General features: G+C 48.1%; 2 protein-coding genes across 2 annotated transcripts in view; both read left to right on the top strand.

Annotated features, from left to right (window-relative positions):
• Positions 1-18,159, top strand: part of LMBR1L (limb development membrane protein 1 like) — a 47,871-nt gene extending 29,712 nt beyond the window's left edge. Inside the window, exons 8-17 of the mRNA XM_035103905.2 lie at positions 600-664; positions 2,127-2,202; positions 3,670-3,753; positions 4,145-4,221; positions 5,707-5,784; positions 6,506-6,579; positions 7,040-7,130; positions 8,423-8,489; positions 9,912-10,073; positions 11,651-18,159. Coding sequence (XP_034959796.1) covers positions 600-664; positions 2,127-2,202; positions 3,670-3,753; positions 4,145-4,221; positions 5,707-5,784; positions 6,506-6,579; positions 7,040-7,130; positions 8,423-8,489; positions 9,912-10,073; positions 11,651-11,709 — 833 coding nt within the window. The 3' untranslated portion in view covers positions 11,710-18,159. The remainder of the gene's footprint in view (positions 1-599; positions 665-2,126; positions 2,203-3,669; positions 3,754-4,144; positions 4,222-5,706; positions 5,785-6,505; positions 6,580-7,039; positions 7,131-8,422; positions 8,490-9,911; positions 10,074-11,650) is intronic.
• A 375-nt stretch (positions 18,160-18,534) lies between these two features.
• Positions 18,535-25,670, top strand: part of DHH (desert hedgehog signaling molecule) — a 30,942-nt gene continuing 23,806 nt past the window's right edge. Inside the window, exon 1 of the mRNA XM_035103906.2 lies at positions 18,535-19,251. Within this exon, the coding sequence (XP_034959797.1) occupies positions 18,943-19,251 (309 nt within the window). The 5' untranslated portion in view covers positions 18,535-18,942. The remainder of the gene's footprint in view (positions 19,252-25,670) is intronic.

Genomic DNA, 25,670 nt, shown 5'->3' with positions numbered 1-25,670 from the left:
TTTTTTTAAGAAGGAAAAAAATGTTGGTTACTCACCATGAAGTTGTTACAGTCAGTGCCACCATTTTAACATTTTGGGGAGTTGCTGGCACGGAGTACTCTTGAGTACCGACAGCAAAAAAAAAAAAAAAGCACTGGGAAAATCTATATTCCAAGGAGGGTCTTATAATCCCCCTGGGTTTCTGCCAGAGGGTGTGCCTTGCAGCTCAGAGAGTGTTTTTGAAGCTTTCTGGAGCTTGGTTCTTCGTTGGTTCCAAACAAAACAAAACAAAGAACCTAATAAATGTTAGACAGGGATGAGGCATCTCTGCAAACAGCCCCAGACCAGAGATTTTGTTGCACTGCGGAATGAGGCGACTCTTAAGTACAGGTTTTGGAGGCCAGCTGGATCCCCAAAGTTGCAACAGTTTCCAAGAGATGTTCTCTGTGTGTCTGACCCTGTGGAGGCCTGTTTCCCCCCCCCCCCCTCTTTGAGCCTTGCCGGTCCTTGAACTTGGAGAATGGTGCCACCTCCTGGCAGGAGGGGCCATGTTGGAATTACATGCTGGTGTTGCTGTTCACAGCTCTTTTCTTCTTCTTCTTCTTTCTCTCCCTCCACAGTGTGCACCCCCTTTGGCCTGTCGCGGATGTTCACCGTCACGGGGACACTGCTGGTGAAGCCCAGGGTAAGAGCAGGGGAGGCTTTTGGAATTGCCAGGCCTAGTACAAAAGTAGAAGGGACGCGGGTCTAAACCCACTGAGCCTCTTGGGATTGCCGATCAGAAGGTCGGCGGTTTGAATCCCTGTGACGGGGTGAGCTCCTGCTGCTCTGTCTCAGCTCCTGCCAACCTAGCAGTTCGAAAGCACACCAGTGCAAGTAGATAAATAGGTACCAGTGTGGAGGGAATGTCAACGCCGCTTCCGTGCGCTCTGGTTTCTGTCACGGTGTCCTGAAGCGGTTTAGTCATGCTGGCCACATGACCCGGAAAGCTGTCTGTGGACAAACGGCAGTTCCCTCGGCCTGAAAAGCGAGATGAGCATTGCAACCCCAGCCTTTGACTGGACTTAACCGTCCAGAGGTCCTTCCTTTTACCTTTTACCTTTACCTTTTAGTACAAAAGAGAAGAGGGGAATGATCAATAAAGCAACCTGGTTGCTTGTAGAATCATAGAATCACAGAGTTGGAAGAGACCACAAGGGCTATCCAGTCCAACCCCCTGCTAAGCAGGAAACACCATCAAAGCATTCCTGACAGATGGCTGTCAAGCCTCCGCTTAAAGACCTCCAAAGAAGGAGACTCCACCACACTCCTTGGCAGCAAATTCCACTGTCGAACAGCTCTTACTGTCAGGAAGTTCTTCCTAATGTTTAGGTGGAACCAAACGTATTTAGTTGGGAGTGGGAAACAGAATGAGCAGCAGCAGGATAGTCGACACTGTCTAGATCAGGGATTGGGGAGTCTCAGGCCCAGAGTCCGAAAGCAGCTCTCCAGGCCCTCCCTCTGAGCCCTAGGGAGCTCTGCGCAGGCCATGCCCCTCACAGACCCTGCTCTGCCCCCTCCTCAGGTGCTTTTACCTGCCTAGAACGTGTCCTTAACACCTCTGCCTTACCTGGGTGGCAGGTGTGTGTTTGTGCCTCGGCCCAGTATACCTGAAGGAGCATCTTCACCCCCATTCCTCAGCCCGGACACTGAGGTCCAGCTTCGAGGATCTTCTGGCAGTTCCCTCCCTGCGAGAAGTGAGGTTACAAGGAACCAGGCAGAGGGTCGTCTTGGTAGTGGCGCCCGCCCTGTGGAACGCCCTCCCATCAGATGCCAAGGAAATAAACAACTATCTGACTTTTAGAAGGCAGCCCTGTTTAGGGAAGTTTTTAATGTTTGATGTTTTATCGTGTTTTTAATATTCTGTTGGGAGCCGCCCAGAGTGGCTGGGAAAACCCAGCCAGATAGGCGGGGTATAAATAAAAAATTGTGACGTGTGTGTGTGTGTGTGTGTGTGCGTGTGCAATTCAGATTTTTTGCATGGCTAGAACCATGCAAAACCAGCTCTGTAAAGAGTAAGAGGCCCATGTCTTTCATCCAGCGGGTGGGGTTTTTAGTGCTCTTGATTGCTTCATTTCTCTCACGTACGTTTTCCTCTTTCCCTGTAGCTGCTGGAGGATTTAGACGAGCAACTGAACTGTACAGGGTTTGAGGAAGCTGCCATTTCGCGTAAGATCCACTCTGGTAAGTGCTCATACGAGATGGTACAAAGCTGGCCGGAAATGGCTGACTTGGCACCTGATTTGGTTAATGCCCTGAAAGTTGGGCATGGTGGCTAATAAAGGTGATTCTTTCTCTGAGTATTGGTGTAGATATTACGGTATCTGTGAGGGACAAGGGATACAGGGAAGTCCCTTCCATCTTAAGTTCCAGCCCATCCCCAAGCGCTGGAGAGAGCAAGGAGAGCTCTGCCTCCAGCGGAGAGTCAGGAAGTAGTGTCCGAGGCTCAGGCAAGGTTGCGGAGCCCAGGCCCCAGGTGGGACAGGAAGATGGGAGCAGGGGGGGAAGGCCAATTCCCCCAACTCCGGAATTGCGACGCAAACGTAGGGGGAAGAGGTTGGGTCTTCCAAAGCTTCTATGCTGGAGGAAAACGCGCCAATCGCCATTCGGAGGTTCTGACACCTCACCTTAAGGATGTATATTAACCGCTCTGACCACTGTAAATAATCAGCACTTAATAAAAGCCTAAAAAGACCATGCTGGAGTCGTTACTCTAGAGTAGCCACATCAGGCCCTCTGACAGCATCTATCTATCTATATCTATATCTATATATCTACAGTCATACCTCGGTTTAAGTACGCTTCGGTTTGAGTACTTTAAGGTTGAGTACTTCGCGGACCGATCTGGAACGGATTAATCCACTTTCCATTACTTTCAATGGGAAAGTTTGCTTCAGGTTAAGTACGCTTCAGGTTAAGTACAGACTTCCGGAACCAATTGTGTACTTAAACCGAGGTACCACTGTAGAACAGTGTCTGAGGAGGGGAGAGAAATGGCTTGGCAGAGGGTGATCTAGAAGTGCTCAAATAAAACAGTAATGGGTGTTTATACAGTCATACCTCGGTTTAAGTACGCCTCAGTTTGAGTACTTTCAGTTTAAGAAGTCCGCGGACCCATCTGGAACGGATTAATCCACTTTCCGTTACTTTCAGTGGGAAAGTTCGCTCCAGGTTAAGTACGCTTCAGGTTAAGTACGGACTTCCAGAACCAATTACACTCATACTTCGGGTTAAGTACGCTTCAGGTTGAGCAATCTGCGGACCCATCTGGAACGGATTAATCTACTTTCCATTACTTTCAATGGGAAAGTTCGCTTCAGGTTAAGTACGCTTCAGGTTAAGTACAGACTTCCGGAACCAATTGAGTACTTAAACCGAGGTACCACTGTATATCTATCTATCTATCTATCTATCTATCTATCTGATACAGTCATACCTATCTATCTATCTATCTATCTATCTGATACAGTCATACCTCGGTTTAAGTACGCTTCGGTTTGAGTACGCTTCAGGTTAAGTACAGACTTCCGGAACCAATTGTGTACTTAAACCGAGGTACCACTGTATATCATCTATCTATCTATCTATCTATCTATCTATCTATCTATCTATCTATCTATCTATCTATCTAATTGTCTTTGCATTGCACAGGGAAAACCTCCTGCTGGCTCAACTTTGATATGGAAGTGCTGAGGCAACAATACCTAGCGATTCACGCACACAGGATAACACTGGGTAAGAAGAGCAAAGCAGGGGAAAGGCAAGAGCTCTGGATCTTAAATATGCTCCATGTATCTAACTTATCACTGGACAGCTGTGGGATATGGGATCAAACATCCGTAGATTGTTGTCCGCATTATTAAACTTACCACGATTCCTCTCATCCAGTCTCTGTTTGTAGTTTGCAGTTAAAAAAACAACAAATCCCGTTTTGCACCAAGAAAGAATGAAGTGGTGGCTGGATTGATTATGTGGATCAAGCAAATCCACATCAGTCTACCTTTAAAGCTATCCATCCCAGCCCTAGGATGTTTCGCATTTAATTACCTGTATGATGCGGGTCACAGAATTTGGCTGGGGCAATGTCTAGCCATTCAACTCCCTATTTTGTGTTTTGTTTTCGCAGAAACACGCCGCAAAGCCTCTGCTTGGCAAAGGAACTTGGGGTACCCACTGGCCATGCTTTCTTTGCTATCTCTAACGGTAAATGTCTGGTCTGAAATTGGGGTTGGCAAGTCTGGTGTTTTGTTTTTTTTAAAAAAAAGCCTTTAAATGACAGCATCGTGGCTGATCGCCATCTCTTGAGTCAGAAAAAAATGAATGTCAGAAAGCAGGATTCTGGGAATGCGTTCAACAACAGCCTGCCATTTTGGACTCTCCATCAAAATGGCGATTGACTGACGCAGCTTGATTGGTGATGCAGCCCTAGCAGTGGCTCGGCAAAGGCCCCCACCTGCTTTCCACCTCTCCAGAGAAGGAAATGGTGTCCCACTGGGCGGTCCTGTGCCACCAAGGTGCTCCGATCGCCCCAGATCCATGGTAGCCAGGCCCCCTGCAGAGGCTGGGGGCAGCCGGTTACATTTGCCCTGGGCCTCGGAGGGCTAAGCTTGCCAGGGGGACACTGCTACGGGCCTGTCGGACTTACCCTGTTTCAGTTTATAACTTTGTTCTAACACGACTCCCAGCCCCAGGCCTCAGTCAATCAAGCTCTGCACAGGCCTGGCCAGGCCCACTCCCAGTCTTCTCCCTCCTCTTCTTGAAGAGTTGGCTGGGGTGGGAATTTCTGTGCCATCCCACTTGGTCTCTGCAGCTCCGAGGCTGGGAAGAAGGCTCGTAGCTCGACAGGCAGCGGTGGCTCCCTCATGTCTGTGAGCAAAAGGTCCGAGCCCGTTCCCTAGAGGCTTGGTAACAGGTAGAATGGAGTTTGTGTCTGTCAGCGGAGCCTCTTGCTATAGGGAGCCAAGCTTTTCGTTTACTGATTCTGCGGACGAGTAGGTGTATATCCCAGAAAGGATACTGTCCTTTCTCTGCACGTTTGCTGGATTCCTCGTATTTATGGGAAGCTCCTTTGCTTAGACAATACAGTATGTGTTACAAGGGAGCACCAGGGCATTTCTGTATGTTGCGCTGTCCTTTTTTAAAGGCCGAAACCACGGGCGTTTTCCCCGTTGGAGGCAGTCTGCCTCTGAATACTGCTGGAAGCTGCAGGAGGGAAGAGTGCTGTTGCGCTCAGATCCTGCTTGCAGGCTCCCTGTATGTGTTTGGTTGGCCACTTTGGGAGCAGGATGCTGGACTAGTTGGGCCACTGATCCATCAGGCTCTTATTAGGTTCTTATGCTGGTGCTATATTGATAGGGATGTGGGTGGCGCTGTGGTCTAAGCCACTGAGCCTCTTGGGCTTGCTGATCAGAAGGTCGGCGGTTTGAATCCCTGCAACAGGGTGAGCTCCCGCTGTTCTGTCCCAGCTCCTGCCAACCTAGCAGTTCGAAAGCACACCAGCGCAAGTAAATAAATAGGTACCACTGTGGCGGGAAGGTAATCTCGGCCTGGAAGCGAGATGAGCACCGCAACCCCATAGTCGCCTTTGGCTGGACTTAACCATCCGTCGTTTAACTTAGCGACTTAACTAAACCATCCTTTACCTTTACCTTATACTGATAACTTCCCCCTTCCTGCCATCTTTTCCAGGGCATCTCTGTTCTGGTTGTCTGTTTTCATGTCTTGGAGCTGCTGTTGGATGATGCAGCCATGCCACGAGGGATCCAGGTGAGAGAAAGGACTGTCTTGTTGGAGTCTCCCAAGCCAATCGTTTGTACTGGAGCTTTCTCCAGCCGCTCTCTCTTCATGGCTCAGGCTTCCTGTCTCACCCTGTCGAGTTACTTAATTTCTCTAGTTGCTATTTCACTTGCAAGACATAGATTAAATTCAATTGTTCAAGAGGTTTAGCCACTGAAATGCCTACTTTGCATGCGTCTAGACCAGTGTTCAAAGCTCTAGGCGCATTTTGCAACAGGGAATTTCATTAGCGCAAGCAGCTTCTGAGCTCTGGGCACAGTACTGCGCCTGAGATTTCAGATTAAAACTGCAGAGTGGAAGGAAAGAAGGACCTTTTTCTGCCTCCCCACTTCCAGCTACTCTCTGAAGACTGGAGAAGAGACCCTCTTAAGGATATTAGGGGGGTGGGCAGGGGAAGGACTAGACCATGTTAAAAATGAACATAAGATTTTAGCTGCAGTTCATTCATTTTCAGCTTTGTATTCTTGTTTAAAAAAAGCACACCCAGACATTCCTTTGTTGCGGCCATATCCTAGGTTTAAGGTGCCATTAGGTCCTAGCTTTCGTATCTCAGTTTCTAACAATGGTCTAGACTGATGGGTACACGGTACCAAGATAAGTCTAACTTGCAGAAAGCATATTGTTTTATTCAGCTCTTCCCTCCCCGAAGGAACCTAATCACACATTTCTCCTTTTGTCTCTCCCTTCCCAGGATGCACCGTTGGGAAAAGTTTCTTTCTCTGTCTTTGGCTCTTTTGGGGCAGCCATGCAGGTGATCCTCATATTGTATCCTTTGCAGTTTGTCCGTTTTGGAATTTCCCTCCTGTTACTTTGCGACACGAAGATTGCCAGGCAGGTTTGAAAAAAGTTGCTTCCCCCTTGCTGGTTTCTCTTCAACCTTCTCCTCGTCAGCCAAAAGGTGTGAGACTCTCCTAAGGTTAATCTGCCCTGCCCTGGCCTTCTTCTTCATCACCGAGCAGCACTACTTTGGCTACTTTGGCTATCGTCAAACTCTGGCAAGGCAAGACCTTTCTTGCACTGAAGACTCATTGCCAGAGCATCATAGTAGGATTCCTGTTCTGAGCCTAACTTCTGTGGGAAGCGAAAGGTTTGCTTTAAATAAGTTTCTCTGTGCATGATTTGTGTGTGCGCGCACGCATGCTTCTCTTCGGAAGTCCTGCTTCCCAGCCTGTCCATGTTGGTGACAATTTCTCCATCGTTCTTCCTTAACCCTTTGCTGTATTAGCTACCTAATGATTTCCTCCGTGGTGGGATTCTACAGCTCCCCACTGTTTACCAAACTGCTGCCTGAGCAACATGACACAGCCATGACCAAGGTACTGTATATATATCTGGCTGCTTTGTTTTGTTTTAATTGACACCACTGTCGCTGGGGACATCCCTGGCCCAACCCATTGGCTGAGCCGCTCGGCTGGAAAAAAGCAGAAAGACAAAAACTGTTATGATATCTCAGCTGCTGTGAGAGGGGGGACCATTTACAGCAGGCTTCCTCAAACTCGGCCCTCCAGATGTTTTGAGACTACAATTCCCATCATCCCTGACCACTGGTCCTGCTAGGTAGGGATCATGGGAGTTGTAGGCCAAAAACACCTGGAGGGCTGAGTTTGAGGAAACCTGATTTACAGCATGTTAATAATGGGAGCTTACTGATCTGAAAGCAGGAGCGGGTTTAATGGTTTATTCTCTGCCTTTCTTTTTTTTAAATTTAATTTTGACAAAGTAATAATCATAAATAAATGATTTCCATTCCATGAATAAATAAATGATTTCCATTCCATTGTAGCTATCCAGCCTCCCAAAATTTCAACACCTCTTGCAATGATTTGACCCCTTTCCGTTTTAACAGTACTGTTCTAATTCTCAAAAATCATTTCTCCTGCATATTCCCCATCTTACCTTAATGGCACTTGTTAATTTATCATTAATAGCTATATCCCACGCCTCTGTATACCATTCTTCCATTTTATATTCTGCTTGCCCCTTCCACTTCCTAGCTATCATAATTCGTGCAGCTGTCAATAAATTTGTGAGCAAGTCCTTCATAGCCTGCAAACCCCCCACCCCATCGTAAATTGATAATAATGCTACCTCTGGACTTTTGGTCGGCTTTAACCCAGTGATTTCTGCTATCTCCTTAAACACCCTTTGCCAGAAAAATTTGTACATATTTACACCCCCACCCCACGTGAACATAATTCCCTGTTTCCTGGCATCCCCTCCAAGATGACACCAAATCTTCCTTGTTTATTTGATTTAATCTGACTGAGAGTAGGTCTTGCGAACTGCAGAGAGGCGTGGGGGCTGAGTGAGTTACAGCTCGCACCCGTAAGAGCTAAGGCACAGAGCCTCCTCTTTGAGGGGTGGGGAATAATTGCGGCTGTGGCGCTACCTCCTTGCTAGTCTCCAGTCAAAAGTCATGTGGGTTTCTAGTGTCATTGGAATGGATGCTCAGGATTGTCTACTCTGATTGGCAGACAGGGCTCTCCAGGGTTCCAGGGCTGGGGTCCCTCCCCTCCCTTCCTGGAGATGCCATGGTTTGAACCTGGGGACTTCTCTCTGCATGCTCTGTCTCTGAGCTGTGTTTATTTCAAGATGCTTTTCCTTGCAGATAATCGGGAACTGTGTCTCGTTGTTGGTGTTGAGCTCTGCCCTCCCAGTTTTGTCTCGGACTTTGGGTGAGTTTTGCCTACTTCACTCTGTCCTCCTCATCTTCTTCAGAGTGCATCAATAAAATTCAGCCTTGCTGTTGAAAAACTCCCGTGTAGGCAGGGCTGTGTGTTTTCAAAACAAATACACCCAGATCAAAGGGACGCAGGTGGCGCTGTGGGTTAAACCACAGAGCCCTAGGGCTTGCCGATAGGAAGGTCGGCGGTTCGAATCCCCGCAACGGGGTGAGCTCCCGCCGCTCGGTCCCTGCTCCTGCCAACCTAGCAGTTCGAAAGCACGTCAAAGTGCAAGTAGATAAATAAGTACCACTCCGGCGGGAAGGTAAATGGCGTTTCCGTGTGCTGCTCTGGTTCGCCAGAAGCGGCTTAGTCATGCTGGCCACATGACCCGGAAGCTGTACGCCGGCTCCCTCGGCCAATAAAGCGAGATGAGCGCCACAACCCCGGAGTCGTCCGTGACTGCACCTAATGGTCAGGGGTCCCTTTACCTTTACCTTTACACCCAGCTCAAGCAACCCCCCCCTCTTTTCTTTTTGATAAGTAATACGGGCTACACATACAGGGGTACCTTGGTTCTCAAACTTAATCCGTTCCAGAAGTCCGTTCCAAAACCAAAGCACACTTTCCCATAGAAAGTAATGCAAAACGGATTAATCCGTTCCAGACTTTTAAAAACAACCCCTAAAACAGCAATTTAACATGAATTTTACTATTTAACGAGACCATCGTTCCATAAAATGAAAGCGATAAACAATGTACTGCTGTCACACAATCAATCAGTAGCTGAACTGAGTTCCACAAAAACACAAAAACAAAATACGCAAAATAAATAGCAAAAACAGACAGATCTCAGCATAACACTCAAAGCGGAAGCAAAACACTCAAAATGGAGCACGTTCGCCTTCTGGAAAAAGTTCACAAACCGGAATACTTACCAGGTACTTCCGGGTTTGCAGTGTTTGGGTTCCAAGGCGTTTGAGAACCAGGGTACCACTGTATTTGTGTATTCATTTACTTGATTTGCACTATTTTGCTTCCACTGATCCTCTGGGTGGAGGCAAAAAGTATTAGGGTGTTGAAGGCCTGTCCCCTGCAAAGTTTATGTAGCTTCAAAGAGGGTAATGTACTGCCCCTCATGTTTACTTGCAGAATCATTATTGACTAGAACAGTGTTTCCTTTTGGACCCGGAAGAGGGCAGAATGGGGCACGCTTATACTCAATTTACTGACGTGTGCAAGGGCCAGGAACGGAAACCCCGTGCAAAAACTCTTGCAAGGAGCGTAAATCAGTAGATGGTACAATGAATCACAGATCTTTAAAATATTGCAGATGACCTTGAAGATTCAAGTGTGTGCTGCATGGCCAGCATTATTATTATTATTATTATTATTATTATTATTATTATTATTATTACTTTATCTCCATCTCAGGAATCACGAGGTTTGACCTGCTTGGCGACTTTGGGAGGTTTAACTGGCTAGGAAACTTCTACATTGTCTTTCTCTACAACATGCTCTTTGCTGGCCTCACGACTCTTTGCCTGGTGAAAAAATTCACCTGGGCCGTGCAAGCTGAACTCATCAGGGCATTTGGTAAGTGCTGGTGTTCCCCCCCCCTTCAAGCTCTCCTCTGTCTATTTGTTACAGCGGTATTGGGAAAGAGAACTGCTACGTAGTCTGATCAGCAACAAAGGGACCACCATGTCCTGGGTATAAGGGAAAGAGCATAAGATGTGGTCCCATTCGGGTTGCGGCTTCCTTCTGCGGAGGTTGACTATGACCTAGTTTACATGTCATGCTAAGCTAAACCATGGCTTGGTGCAAACACATGGGCTTGAGAAGAGGAGAGCCACTTGCTCTTCTTTAGTCATACCGCTTTGCTGTGCTTTGGCTTGGCTTAGCACATCATCTGAACATGGCTTTGTAAGTTCAGCTCTCTCCAAGCAAACCATGAGCTGGAACCAAGGTTTTCCCCTATGGTTTATCTGGGGCAGGTAAACTACCAGCCTTGGTTTGGACAATTTGCTAGGCCATAATTTGGCTCACCTGATTCACGAACCAGGCCGAAGTGTGGTGGGCCCTGGGGGTTGCTTGGAGCATTCTGAACCTACCTAGGGTTGTCTGTTATAGCCCGGAAAACTTTTCTGCCTAAGGAACAACCGTTTTTGCATGTGAGGAAACTCCCGCCGCCCCCAGTTCATTTCCTGTCTGGGCAGGCTCACTGTGTGTGTTCATTTTATTTGCTATTCTTATTAGCCCCTTTCCAGCCACACACTTGGAAAGGCTTGCAACAAATACAGTGGTACCTTGGTTCTCAAACTTAATCCATTCTGGAAATCCATTCCAAAACCAAGGTGCATTTTCCCATAGAAAGGAATGCAAAACATTCTTTTTGTTTTCTGTAATGTGAATGATGTAATGATGATAAAAAATATGTAAAATTCAATTTATTTATTTTAAAAAAAGGAAAGCAATGCAAAACAGATTAACCCGTTCCAGACTTTTAAAAACAACCCCTAAAACAGCAATTTAACATGAATTTTACTATCTAACGAGACCATTGATCCATAAAATGAAAGCAATAATCAATGTACTATACTATAAAAGAAATGAGACAGTATTGTAGATGATAAAAAAGAATTTTTAAAAATTCTTACCTGCACCGATGATAGTCATTGTTTCGATGGGGGGCCTTTATCCATTTCTGCAGTCACACAATCAATCAATCAATCAATCAGTAGCTGAACTGGGTTCCACACAGTCACAAAAACAAATGAACCGAAAAAGCCCCCAAAACAAAAATGCAAAATAAATAGCAAAAACTAAAGCGCCAAACTTAATCCGTTCCAGAAATCCATTTGTCTTCTGTAATGTTCAAAAACTACCGTAATGTGCAGCTTCTGATTTGTGCAGGCACCCCAGAAACAACAGCCAACAAGCACCTTGAATGTTCAGCTTCCGAAAAACGTCCGAAAACTGGAACACTTACTTCTGGGTTTTTGGTGTTTGGGAACCAAGGTGTTTGAGAACCAAGGTGCCACTGTAATAAAATTGCAATGACTGAACAACTTGTTCAGTTGGTCTTCTTCCTGCCTGGGTATTGGGATGAGAGTCTGCAGGCTTTGGGCTTTAATCCATAATCTCCTCCTCCTCCTCTCCTCTCTCTCCAGGCCTCCACAAGCTGCCTCTACCTGTGACTCGATCCCACCAGCCGTGCAAGCTCAGCTAGAATCAGCGTTGGTGCCTGAACCGAGCCTGGCAAGGCCACGCACCTTGCCCGTGAGCCGCAGCCGGGACATCCTTACCTTGACGTCGTGATTGTTGCTTGTCTTCTGAGCCATCGGTCTGCAGCAGACGAGTGCGGGGCAGAGAGCTGCCTTTGCCCTGCCTTCATTTTGACCAATGACTTGTCGGAAAGGAGGGAAGGTGGCATTTTCAGCCTTTCCTCCCTATTTCCCAGAAGCCCGAGGAGGGCGATAGACTTGAACCACTCTTGAGACCTTGCTGTCTTCTCTGAGGTCCCTGTTCCTGCCAGCTGAGGGAACGTCTCAGTAGTCCACACTGTGACTTTGGAACTGGGGCAGTGTGAATAGGTTGTGGAGAAAGAGGCCTTGTGGACTGTCTTAGAGAGAGATTGATGTAGAATTGGCCCCGGGGGGCATTGTTAGGGAGCAACGCGGGAGAGACAGGCTGCGGGGGGAAGTCCCTTGCCCCCGCAGGGGTGCTGCAGATTCCTGCTCTAGCTCCCTCTCTCCCTTGTTTACATTTGACATTGTCTTAAACCTCATGTCCATGTTGGCCTCTCACTAGACCGTAGGGCCGAAAACCTTTCCAGTTAGGAATTCTGAGCCAGTTCTGTGTTGTAGATCGAACTCCGTTCCATTGTTTACATACCTCACTCAAGTGCAATATAAGCTGGCGCTATTGAGCCATCTATCCATGGCTTTCTGTTTCAGCAGCCATCTCTGTGAGAGACTATTTTGTGTGTGTGTGTGCGCGCTTGCGCTTGCGCTTCATATTCTTTAAAATTTGCCCTGCAACATGTAAGCTTCCCTTGTCCGTAACGCTGGGTGTCGACTCAAAGTAATGGTGGACGCATCTAATAAGTTTCCTAATGGAAACTGTGTAAGGGGAAGCAGGCCACAGAGAGTGCCCTTGCCCAGCAAGAAGGGAGAACTTGCCACAATGGCCACCCTTCCAACTCTTGTACCATTGAGAAGCAGTTGCAGAGTTTGATGTTTTCCGAAATTAAGAACGGACCTCAAGAACACCGACGCAGCTCTTCTCTTGCCCTGTGACCCCCATGCCTTGTTCAAGGGCAAACTTCACAGCCTGTATAACTTGCTTTGCTCTCCACACTCTATCAGTGTTCCCAAACTTGTGTCTCCAGCTATTTTTTTGGACTACAGCTCCCATCATCCCTAGCTAGGAGGACCCAGTGGTCAAGGATTATGGGAACTGTAGTCCAAAACAACTGGAGACCCAAGTTTGGGAAACACTGCTTTAGATCACAGGGAGCCAGGTGCTGTTCAACTATGTCCCCCATCATCCCTGGCTGGCAGGGGTTGATGGGAGTTGGAGTTCAAGAACAGCTGGAGAACGGACACCACTTCAACAACTTCTGCTCTAGATACTCCCAGCTTGCAGGAAGATCTCCCGTTATTTGGGTGGGTGGCTTGGAAGGTGAATCTGTTCAACATGGAGGTATATTTTTTAAAAATCTGGGGAATGGCAGGGGCATGTTAGAACACGGTTAATGTGGAAGAATGGTGCAGTGGGAAACAGCCCCCCCTGCCCCCTCTACTGTGTGTGCATCATTTGGGCATCTCTTAGTGTTTGGATGCCAGGCTGTGTTCTCCAGTTTGTCAGGACTCTATACCCAGTGCTGGATAGGAATTATATGAGGAAGTTGAATCCCTTATTTTAATTCTCTATTAATGTGGAAGTTTGAGCCTAAAGGGCAGGAAGCAGGGAGGTATCAAATTTACCAGCCCAGATGGGAGTGACCATTTTACAGTTATGTCTTTTGAGTTTTATGGTAGGAGTTGGTGTGTGTGTGTGTGTGTGTGTTTTCCCTCCCTGTCTCTGTGGCACCGTCATTCTGCAGTGTCTGTGTATGTGTGCTGGGCAAGACCACAACTGCCTATGCCCCATGTTTGCAGAAAATGCAGAAGTTTGCTTCGAGGCGTGTGGGTGCAGTTTTGAAGAACGACAGGTTGCTGCGCTCTTGTTATTGTGGCGACCGTAATCTCCATAAATTTCACAGCCGGAGCTGAACATAGGAGGCTGCACACAGAAATCCTGCATCCTCACCGCAGATCAGACTTCGATTGGGAGGGGAAGGGTTGTGTGAGAATGAATTATTTTGTTGCAGGAACATATTGCGGCATTGCAGGCCCCACTTCAGAGGGGCCCAACCGAAATGGAGACTTGTGACCCCCGCCTGCCTTTGTTGCTTCATGTAGTGACTGTCCGATCTCAGTACTATACTGTCCATGGGGCTCGTATCCATGTAAGCAATAAATTGCCTAGTCCTCTTTTATCTCCCCTCTTCTCTTCCGGATGCTTCTTTTGTGTTGTGGGAGGCTATGAAAAAAAAGGATGGTGTCTGTCCTGACACGGTAGAGAGAAAACTTTCCAGCTGGCTGTATCTCCCGAGCATTTGTTTGTTACTCAATGAATGTTTCATAGAGAGCCTCAGATTACCTTTCTGAGCCTCTGTAATCCTGTTCATTTGAATATTGGGTCATTATTTAATGGGGAAGCGAGGCATTTGCCATGCAAATGAGCACCCTGGATTTTGTGGTTTGTCATACCGCAAATGAGTTAAAAGCAAGGACTGTTTTGAGTCACAACAGCCGATCCAGATTATATAAGGCAGGGTGATTTTTCTGCATCTTTATAGCTAAGTAGCTAGCTACTCCTGTTGCAAATTACTACTGCATTTAAAACAACAAGAACGAAATCTTAAAAGAGAGCAAACATCTTGCCTATTTCTATCACTATGGTTCTGTACTGGAGATAAAAGTCTTGTCTTGCTGTAAACTGGCATGGAGAAATTGTTGGATGTCAACGCCCATCATCCCTGTCAATGGACTTGATTGACAATTGTCAGTCAGCTTGGGCCTGATGGGAGTTGTTGTCCAACAACATCAGGAGGCCTCCACATTGACTACCCCTGCCTTAGTATTTTAGCTGGTAGTTTGAGACCAACACACCGCTCATGCCCCATTTCTTTTTTTGTCGAGGGCCTGGGCTGTGACTGGGAGCACCCCAGTGCAAAGGAGGAGAATGGCTCTGTTATATCTCATAGGGTGGGGTCATCTTGCCTACACATCTGTGACTGGCGTGGGATCCCTGATATTTTTGGTATTGGCTCATTTTGGACGGGTGAGAAACATGGCCTCACACCCAGAGTCTTGTAAGAAAATTGCTCCCTTTCTCTTATGGGTTATTCCAGAGTCCGTATAGAGTCCTTAAGTGGGTCCCCTATTGGTAGGGGAAAAAATAACAGGCCAACCAGAGTATATTGAGAAGCAAAGTGGCTAGTAAGCCTGATCTTTATTAATAGAACTGTTGCAACAGGGTCCCCACTCACCACACGCAGGAGGGAGGAGAACCCTGAACACTGGTGCGCAAGCCCCTATAAAGACATTTGAAATTGCCCACCCTGTAGCCCAAGACCACCACCACCACCCCCCGCCAAAAAAATCATACATACATCACAGAAGGAGGTGGTCTCCAGCAGAAATTTGAGAGAGTTGCTTCTCTCCTGTCTGCTAGGATACCTGATAATGCCTTTCTTGGTTGCATTTTCTGGGTAGCTGGGCCATTCCTTGGAGATGGTAAATACTTTAGTTTCTGAATCTCTTACCCATATTGATAGTTCGCTCAGCTTAACAGATAATTTGCCAGATTGTATTTGCAGGGAGGTGTAAGCCCCTACAGTCCAAAGACAGTTGGAAAGCTTTTCGTATTTCCTTCCTCCTTGCAGAGAAATATTTGAGGTCAATTTGGGAGAGTCAAAATGGCTTCAGGATTGCTCTCCTGTACTATTTCAGACACGTGATTTATATACTTATGTATGGGTTTGCCTTGTTCGTTTTATTTTATATTTGAGACCTTAAAATTCCTATAACAGGGTGTTGCACAATTGCTCATGTATACCGAGCCTGAAACGAAGCTTATTAAGAAACATAGATTTTGACCTCCATATTTCGTGGCGAGCCCCTTGCACCACAGCTACTTGGTTGGCATGGCCTGTGCACTGCACACAGAGGGCTGTTCTTGTAATGATGGCACGCTTGTTCCTAAGGCTCCGGTTTACCTGCACAGGGCGTGAAGGTTTTTGTGAGAAGTTAAGGAGCTGACTTTGTAGAGGAAATAATTAAAGCAACTTCGCCAGTTGCCCTTGCACGATAGTAGAAAAGAGGCAGGAGCCAGCAGACACACGTGTTCTCACCATTTCTTGATTGTAAAGCCACGTTACAAGTATTATTTGCACTGACCACCAGCTACTCTTGATTGGAACAGGTGAGAATCGCTGCCCGACACGTTGCTTTTCCGCCACCCTCAATTTGCATCACATGCATCACAGTGACAAAGGGGAGCAGCAGTTCTTCTGCGCATCCTTATGTGAATTCACTGCAAGAAGAGTGGTCTACATATAACACAAATTTGCAATGCACACCGAAAGAACAGGTAGCACAATGGATTAGGTAAAAGGTAAACGATCCTTGGACAGTTAGGTAAAGGGACCCTTGACCATTAGGTCCAGTCGTGACCGACTCTGGGGTTGCGGCGCTCATCTCGCGTTATTGGCCGAGGGAGCTGGCGTACCGCTTCCAGGTCAGGTGGCCAGCATGACAAAGCCGCTTCTGGCAAACCAGAGCAGCACACGGAAACGCCGTTTACCTTCCCGCCGTAGCGGTACCTATTTATCTACTTGCACTTTGACGTGCTTTTGAACTGCTAGGTTGGCAGGAGCAGGGACCGAGCAACGGGAGCTCACCCTGTCGTGGGGATTCGAATCGGCGACCTTCTGATCGGCAAGCCCTAGGCTCTGTGGTTTAACCCACAGCGCCACCCGGGTCCCTTGGACTGGACTGGTTAAGTCCAGTCAAAGGTGACTATGGGGTTGCAGCGCTCATCTCGCTTTCAGGCCGTTTGTCCACAGACAGCTTTCCGGGTCATGTAGCCAGCATGACTAAACCACTTCTGGAGCAGTGGGACACCGTGCCGGAAACCAGAGCACACGGAAGCAGCTTTTACCTTCCCGCCACAGTGGTACCTATTTATTTACTTGCGCCAGTGTGCTTTCGAAGTGCTAGGTTGGCAGGAGCTGGGACAGAGCAACAGGAGCTCACCCCATCGCAGGGATTTGAACCACTGACCTTTTGATCGACAAGCCCAGGAGGCTCAGTGGTTTAGACCACAGAGCCACCCACATCCCTGCACCTCTCCTGCAATGCCACATTAACCTTAAAGGTGGGACCTGGGTTATGCTTCACACACGCCTGGGTAAATTTGTGGTGTTTTGTGTTTGTTTTGGCTCTTAGCCCTATACTGGAGGTGTTTTCTCCCCCCCCCCCTTTAATGTTTTCTGGTTGGCTGCCCACTGTTGTGGGCGAAAATAATAATCACAATCCAATTCTTCATAAGAAGCGCAGTTTTTTCGAAGGGGGGAAGCTAGTTCTCATCCTTTCTGCTTAGCTGGAAGGTAAGCGGAAAGGCAGGCCTCCGTTGGATTTGGGTGGGGGGATGGGAGAGCCTTTTGCTCTGGTATCACATCAGCTCCACCCTGATGGCAAGGGGAAAGGGTTCTCAGGAAGGCAGGAAGATGGGCAGTTTGCCTGCAGAGAATGAGCAGGTCTTGCATTTTTACCTTGTTTGGTTTGTTTCCACGTATCCGGGAATGCAGGAAACCAACTTGAGAGGGCAGGAAGTAAAGCCATAACTACCCCAGATTCCCCTTGGCTGTGCACACTGCCCCAGTGACCTAGACCTGCTCCCCGCCAGCCTTTCTCTTGTGAGGGAGGAAATGTGGTTCTTGGAAAGTCGGTTGAGAGACTTGGCGTGAGGGGGCAGGACAGAAAATTGGTTGAAAATAAGAGGAGGTGGCTTGTCCAATATGGCCAAAGCTAGGGATGGTAGTGGCTTCTTTTCTGGGCTTCTAGAAACCCCCACTGCCAGGGGTGCCCACTTGAATAAAATATGGGGGGGGCAAGGTAAGCCCTGCTCCACATAATCACAAGATGCAGTGCGCGCACACCATAGGAGCCAATTCCTAGGGGCCGGGAAGTCTTTGAACCCCCCCCCCCATAAAACATGTGAGCCCTCCAAGTTAATGGGCATTGCCATTCAGAGAGAGATGTCATGTGAGCAATTATGTGGGGCGGGGCTTCCCCCCCAATATTTTATTGAAGTTGGCACCCCAGACACCCACCATTTGAATGACAATGCCCATTAATTTTGGGGAGCCTGGTTCCCTCAAATATTTTATTGGGGGGGATACTGAAGAGATCACAGCCCCTAGGAGTTGGCTTCTATGCCCAGACCTTCCAAGTGTCCCTATTTTCCAAGTTACAGGTACGTAGCCGCTTTATCCCAGAATGTCCCGTCTTTCCTTAGGACAACCCTATTTTCATGGGAGAAATGTCGGAGGGTCTGTTCGGATGTCCCTATTTTCATGAGAGAAATGTCGGAGGGGATGCACGCCCATCGCCCTCTGTTATTACCGGTAGCAGGGGGAGCTGAGGGAGATGGGAGCCTCCCGCCTGCACCGACGCCGTCTGGGCAGCAGAGGACTCCCCCGAGCCGGCCTAGGAGGCCCTCGGTGCCAGAGTCGGGATGGCGATGCGCCGTCGAGGGCGCGCGATAGCCCCGCGGGCGGGAGTCCGCCGTAGGCGGGCAACTGGTGCCTGCGGGGCGCGCCTCCCTCCGGGCCCGGCAGGGCGGCACCAGGAGGGATGGCGCTGGCACAGCTGCTCGCGGGGGCTGGGCTTCGAGGCGGAGCCGGGCGGAGGACGCAGGAGCCCGGCTGCGGTGTCCCGCCACCACCACCTCGGCGAGAGGGCAGCGTCGCGCCGGCCGGCCGCCCCGATCGCCCGGGAGAGGGAGCCGGGCTGCCCTCGGAAGGTGTTGCCCGGCTGGGATGGCCGCCGGCTTGAAGGGGCACTGCGCGCTTGGCACGGGGAGGAGCCAGGGTTTCCTATGGGCACTGGTGGGTGGCACTGCATGAGTTAGAAGAGAGGATCCACGTGCTGGCGCAGGCTCTGGTTGGCACCAGTGGTGGGCAGCTGCATGTGTGGGCTGGTGCCAAGGCAGCGCCACAACCTGACGTGGGCCAGCCTTGCCGTGGTGGTGGTGATGATGCCCGCCTTGCCGGACATCACCCCTGGCGACTGACTGGAGAGCTTGGGGAGTGAGAGGGCCAGACAGCCTCGAAGGCACCTGGCTTGCCATGGCCTGGCGCCACCTTGCCGTCTTGCTTGGGCTTTGCTTGGCCAGCTGCCTTTGGCGCCCCGCTCGGGGCTGCGGCCCGGGCAGGGGCCCGGTGGGGCGGAAGCAGTCTAGCCGCAAGAACTTGACCCCACTGCAGTACAAGCAGTTTGTCCCCAACGTGGCGGAACAGACCCTGGGCGCCAGCGGGAAGGCGGAGGGCAAAATTGGACGCCGCTCGGAACGCTTCAAGGACCTGGTGCCCAATTACAACCCGGACATCATCTTCAAGGACGAAGAGAACACAGGGGCAGACCGGCTGATGACTGAGGTGGGTGCTGCTGGTTGGTTGGGCAAAGGTGGAGCCCTGGTCTCCGGGGGCCTTTGACACATCCAGGGCTTAATTTGATGCAGGTCGCGGCCTAGTATATTTGAAGCAATAGCAAAATAAAAGCATAGTGTCTGTAAGTATATGCTGACCACATTTTCACTCACTACTAACTAGAATAAGTCTTAACACATCGTTGCGATAGCCACACTAGAGGATATGACCTCTCATTAGGTTTCATTATCTCTTTCTATTAACCGCTGGTCTCTCCCATAATTCCCATGTAGGAATTGAAGCTGGGCTCAAATAATCAGTAGCTACCTGTAGAATAGCCTTTTTCTAGGGAACTTCTACTTTTAAGATAAACTAGTTCTGTGGATCTGTTTCATCCAGAGAGAGAGATGTCCCGTCCTGCTGGGCAGGGGCAGATCTGAGTTGTAACCTCCTATTTTCAGACTACGCTACTTTGGGCTTTGGGACCTTGAAAGTGACAGAGCCTATAGGGGCAGGTGGCATTTGCAAACTCACCGTGTCTGGGATCAATTGCTAGCAATGAACTTTCACTAGGGAGTAAGTTATTGAACCTCTGGGAGAGTCAGCTGCCTCTGCTTCCTCAGGCAGGTTTATAGTGCTTGGCTAATCTGAAATCTCGCATATCCACTAGTGAGGGAAGGAGAGGAGGACCTAACCCTATCAGTCTCCTTCCCAGCTGTGAATGGCTTCCCCTTCATCCTTTTTGCCTTTTGACAGTATCTGAGAAAAGAACCTTTGAGGCATTCAGATGTCAAGCAGGAGATATATTATCACCCTCTGGACTTTAGTGCACATCCATAACACCTACAGCGGCCAGAGCAGACACTTGATTTTAGATGTGTGTTTTTTCCCCATTTTCCACCCTGCAGTAAACACATTCACATGTGTTGCAGAGTACGAGAGAGACTCAGGAGATAAGTCTCCGTGTTGTGTCTGAAAGCACTCCGAGATGTTCTCTTAAATGCAGATAACTTTTGTGAACACCGTATTCCATGACCGCTGAAATGTGTGGTCTTTAATCTGTAGTTCGGAAAACTATCTTATCTCAAGATGTTTGCTACACTTTGCAAGGAATGACAGAATAGCCCAAAGTGTTGCTGTTGTCGTCGTTGGTATTAATTATTACTAATAGCTGTAGCAACTTTTTCATTTCTTAACACACACACAGGCTATCTTTTTTTCTCAGGGTATTTTATTGTTGAAGTTAGTTTTTAATTCCTGCATCTTAACTGCCATCATTTTATTTAATTTTTGGTGCTGGAAAAGTCTATGATCTTGAGGTACCTTGAATGTTTTTAAATGGAACGTATAAATTAATTTCGGTGTAGGAAAGAAAATAGGGACTGCACGTTTTCTCTGTGGAGATTGATGAATGCATGAAAGAGCCCTTCAGTGGTAGATTGATCAAGCGGTGGGGAAGTTAAACTCGAGTGTGTTTAAATCAGGGCATAATACTGAGTGCCCCCTCTATCTCCAGGACCTCATACAGCTCCTGAAGCTGGCACAATGTAGGTACAAAACTGCTTCTAGCTCCTGCTTTAAGTTGGGCAGTGTGAGTGATAAACCACTGAGACAGGCTGAGAAAAGGAGAGCCTTTTCCTCTTCCTTTTTTTTTTTTGCAAACCTCCCATTTAAGGCAAAATACAACTTTCAGAGAGTTACATTTTAGTCTGGTCAATTTCTAACTAGGAAAAAAAACAACCCTGGGGCTGTCTCTCCAATTTCCTAATTGTTAAATATGCCCTGACCTTTGCTTTTGTTTTCTCCCTTGGACATTTCCAACTCCCTCCTCATTGCTTTTCCTCTTTGGTTTCCTGATGTCCTTGCAAGAAGATGTAATCAAAACTCATCTCTGCATGTTAACCCACAAAATCCAGATCAGATAGGCAATACAACACACAAAGGACATAAGCAAACAGGAGCTGTAAAGTATATAACTAAAAAAACTTGATTGTATCCAATGGAAGTCCTACTCAGAATCGACCTGTAGAAATGGATGAGCCTAGTCATGTCCCATCAGTAGCCGATTGGGCATTGGACAAATGTATGAAGAACAGGAGTATCCGTCGCGAGCAATCTTAGTAGCTAAAGAGAACCTCCATGTTAAGAGGTAGTTAAGTGGCCTTTGGATATCTGCTGCCAGAGTGCCAGATCAGTGGTACCTTAGTTCTCAAACTTAATCCATTCCGGAAGTCCGTTCCAAAACCAAGGCGCGCTTTCCCATAGAAAGTAATGCAAAATGGATTAATCCGTTCCAGACTTTTAAAAACAACCCCTAAAACAGCAATTTAACATAAATTTTACTATCTAACAAGACCATTGATCCATAAAATGAAAGCAATAAACCATAGCTGCCAAGTTATCCCTTTTTTACAGGGATTTTCCCTTATGCTGAATAGGCTTCCTCGCGAGAAAAGCGAAAACTTGGCAGCTATGAATAAACAATGTACTGTACTATGAAATAAATAAGACAGTATTGTAGATGATAAAAATTAAAACTATTTTTTTTTCTTACCTGCACTGTCATTTTTTCTTACCTGCACTGGGCATTGTCATTCAAATGTTTGGATCAGGGGCTTTTATCCATTTCCGCAGTCACACAATCAATCAATCAATCAATCAGTAGCTGAACTGGGTTCCACACAGTCACAAAAACAAATTAATCAAAAAAGCCTCAAAAACAAAAACGCAAAATAAACAGCAAAAACAAAAGCACCAAATACAGTGGTACCTTTTCGGTGTTTGGGAACCAAAGCGTTTGAGAACCAAGGCGTTTGAGAACCAAGGTAGCACTGTAGTGTCTTTGTGCCTACCTTGTGGAATTTTTGTTGACTATTTTGGAAAGCAGGGCAGAAGGCATTTTAGTCTGATCCACCAGGATTATTTGTATATAGTTAGGGGGAAATACTTGTTAAGAGAAGCCACACTGGTAATACGGTTCTGGTTAGTCTTTTGACAATGAAACCTATTGCTCCCTGTCTTCTCAGCTGTGCTCTGGAAAGTTCAGAAGTGTACACAATAATGTTCTCTTTCACTCTGATCCTAGAGGACGTCTTAAATTCGAAAAGTAGAGGTCTGTCTCTTTGCATTTGTGTGAGGTCTCACCAACATCTGAAGTTTCCTTTGGGTCACAGTGAAAACCTTACTTGTTCCCAGTTCTAACATATAATCCTGTAAATGTGAATAAGGAAGACCTCATGAAGTTTTGCACCTTGTCTGATTTAGGCAGGACAGACTTGCAGAACCTGCTGCCTTTGAAGCCAAATGCAACACGCCAATTGGTGCCACAGTTTTTTCTGCCTGCCTTGGACTCCAAAGTCTGAGTGATGTTTGTGTGTCGAGCATTTGACAGTCCACAGTATGCAGTTGGTGAGCTCCATTTGACTCGGTCCAAAGATGGGCAGATCTACCATGGTATATAACTTGTTTGACCCAGTAGCTTGGAGAGCTGTGAATGGGATTGCTTTTGTTTTGATGTTTTGCAGAGCTATGTTGTTGTTGTTGTTGTTGTTGTTGTTGTTGTTGTTGTTGTTGTTGTTGTTGTTTAGTCGTGTCCGACTCTTCGTGACCCCATGGTCCATAGCACGCCAGGCACTCCTGTCTTCCACTGCCTCCTGCAGTTTGGTCAAACTCATATTCGTAGCTTCGAGAACACTGTCCAACCATCTCGTCCTCTGTCGTCCCCTTCTCCTAGTGCCCTCCATCTTTCCCAACATCAGGGTCTTTTCCAGGGAGAGCTATATAGCAGAGCTATATTCCTAGTTAAATGCCCCCACCTTAAATTGAGCGTACAAAGATATGACAGAACCTCAAATGGAAGATTGGAGCAGAGGGATAAAAACGTTGAGGATTGAAATATATATACAGTGGTACCTCGGTTTAAGTACTCAATTGGTTCTGGAAGTCTGTACTTAACCTGAAGCGTACTTTCCCATTGAAAGTAATGGAATCCACTTTCCGTTCCAGACGGGTCTGCGGAGTACTTAAACTGAAAGTACTCAAACCGAAGCATACTTAAACAAAGGTATGACTGTATCACGTTTTCAAGCTAGGATGGGTGTTTTCTACATCAGTGTAGCCCAAGAAATAGGGAACTTTGGAATAGGGCAGTTGTGTGCTGCAAATTACTGGGCTAAAGGGTGCTACTGTTAAGTCACGATTGTGCGGTACCATTTCACGAGCAGACATGGCAGAAACATCATGTCTGCATCCTACAGGTGTAGGCTGTATTCTGTTCCCCATACTATTTCCCTGCAAAGGTCCTACTTATTGTCTATCGATTTTGTCAGGGCATTGGCGGAGGGAGGGGAGAATGGGACAATGACATTTCGCCTTTTTGTGAATAGAAAGCTGACTTCATTCCAGTTTCCTGCTGCTGAGTCACAACATGCCATCCAAAGGCAGGGTGGGTGAGGGTTGGCAGCCGGCATTTAACGTTTAATAGCTATGGGGGTGTTGAGAGAACAAAGGGAAGAATTGCAGGAAGGTTGGCCGGATCCTCTGGGGCACTGAGGACTGCCCTAAATGGAGACAGGAAGCTGGACAGCGTGGGCTTCAGCTCCATTGCAAATATTCCAGAGGGCGCTTCTATTATGGAGGTATTTTGTTCATGCTCAGGAGCTGACGGTCATATCTGGGGTTGACCAGGTCAGATCGGACAGAGGTCCGGGTTTGTTTGGGCGTTCTGAAAATACTGCATTTCTCGTCTCACTGGCCCAGGTTGTAAGTAGCTCTCAGCTCTTTGAGAGCTTCTCTCCCATGGTTCCTGGATTGGGGGGGGGGGGTGTCACTTAGGGGAGTGTAGTCCAGGGGTCAGCAACCTTTTTCAGCCATGGGCTGGTCCACCATCCCTCAGACCATGTGGTGGGCCGGACTATATTTTTTTGGGGGGGGGTGAACAGGACCGTCTTAAGCACCTTTGGCGCCTTGGCGCCGTGGTGCGACGGATCCCCCCGCCGCCCCTAGCGGGCGGCTAGGCTCAGCGCGCAGCGCGGTCGCCAAGGGCGCTGCTGCACGGTGGAGCGGCCGGCGGGTGGGCAGGTGCGGCTGCGTGGCGCCCCCCCCCCCCCGGCAGGCCGGTGCCGTGGCGCCCTGCGCCACCCAGCCTAGCCATAGAGCCAGCCCTGGGTGTGAACGAATTCCTGTGCCCCACAAATAACCCAGAGATGCATTTTAAATAAAATGACACAATCTACTCATGTAAAAACACTCTGATTCCTGGACCGTCTGCGGGCCGCACTGAGAAGGGGATTGGGCCGCATCCGGCCCCCGGGCCTTAGGTTGCTTACCCCTGCAGTAGTCCATTGGCCATGCTGCCTGGGGCTGACATAGTTCAGCAACACCTAGAGGGTGTTCGGGCAGTGAGCAGGGCTAGAGGCCATCATGATTCCTTTCTGGTGTGATGCCATGATGGTTTTACGGTTGGGACATAAAGCAGGGATCACTGATTATATATATATATATAGCAGACATGTCCAATGCATCAATCGTGATGGACGGCTAGATCCTGCGATGAATTCTGGTCGATCGCCACCCACCCTCCGCCGGAGACGTTGGGAGGGGCTGTTTTGACGCTGCGCGCATACACACACCCCTACCCCATCAGTGTGCACCCTCCCTGCATCCACCCCCACCATGTCCGAGGAAGCAGCCGGTGTCGGGGGGGACGGGACAGGTGGCACATGCCCTCCCTCCCTGCACCCATCCCTGCCAGTTTTTATATTGGATTTGTGGATCATCCTGATATATGCATGGACCCTCTCCTCAGACTGTACCCCCCCCCGCAACTCAGTTTTGCACCCCTTCTCGAGTGATTATGTCTGGCTGGAATGTGTCCTTGAAGTCTGATACTGCATTTTGCTTCCCTGGATGGAGGACAGCAAAGGTTGTTTGTATCACGGAATCATAGAATTGTAGAGTTGGAAGAGACCCCGAGGGTCATCTAGTCCAACCCCCTTCAATGCAGAAATCTCAGCTAAAGCATCTATGGCTGTCCAACCTCTGCTTAAAAACCTCCAAGGGAGAGGAGAGCCCACCACCTCCCAAGGGAGACCGTTCCACTGTCGAACAGTTCTTACTGTCAGAAAGTTCTCCCTGATGTTTAGTCAGAATCTCCTTTCTTGTGACTTGAAGCCATTGGATCGAGTCCTACCCTCCAGAGCAGGAGAAAAGGAACTTGCTCCATCTTGCATGTGACAGCCCTTGAGACATTTGAGGCAGTCTCCTCTCAGGCTCCTCTTTTCCAGGCTAAACATACCCAGCTCCTTCAACCGTTCCTCATAAGGCTTGGCTTCTAGAGCCTTGTGGAAAATACTTTCCTGTACTAACAGTACTTCTTCCATTCCTTACTCTGTTTCCTCTGACCTCTGCTTCCTCCCCCCAACATGTGG

Source organism: Zootoca vivipara, chromosome 2 (assembly GCF_963506605.1).
Source record: "Zootoca vivipara chromosome 2, rZooViv1.1, whole genome shotgun sequence".
NCBI lineage: Eukaryota > Metazoa > Chordata > Lepidosauria > Squamata > Lacertidae > Zootoca > Zootoca vivipara.
This window is presented reverse-complemented; position numbering and strand designations above follow the sequence as displayed.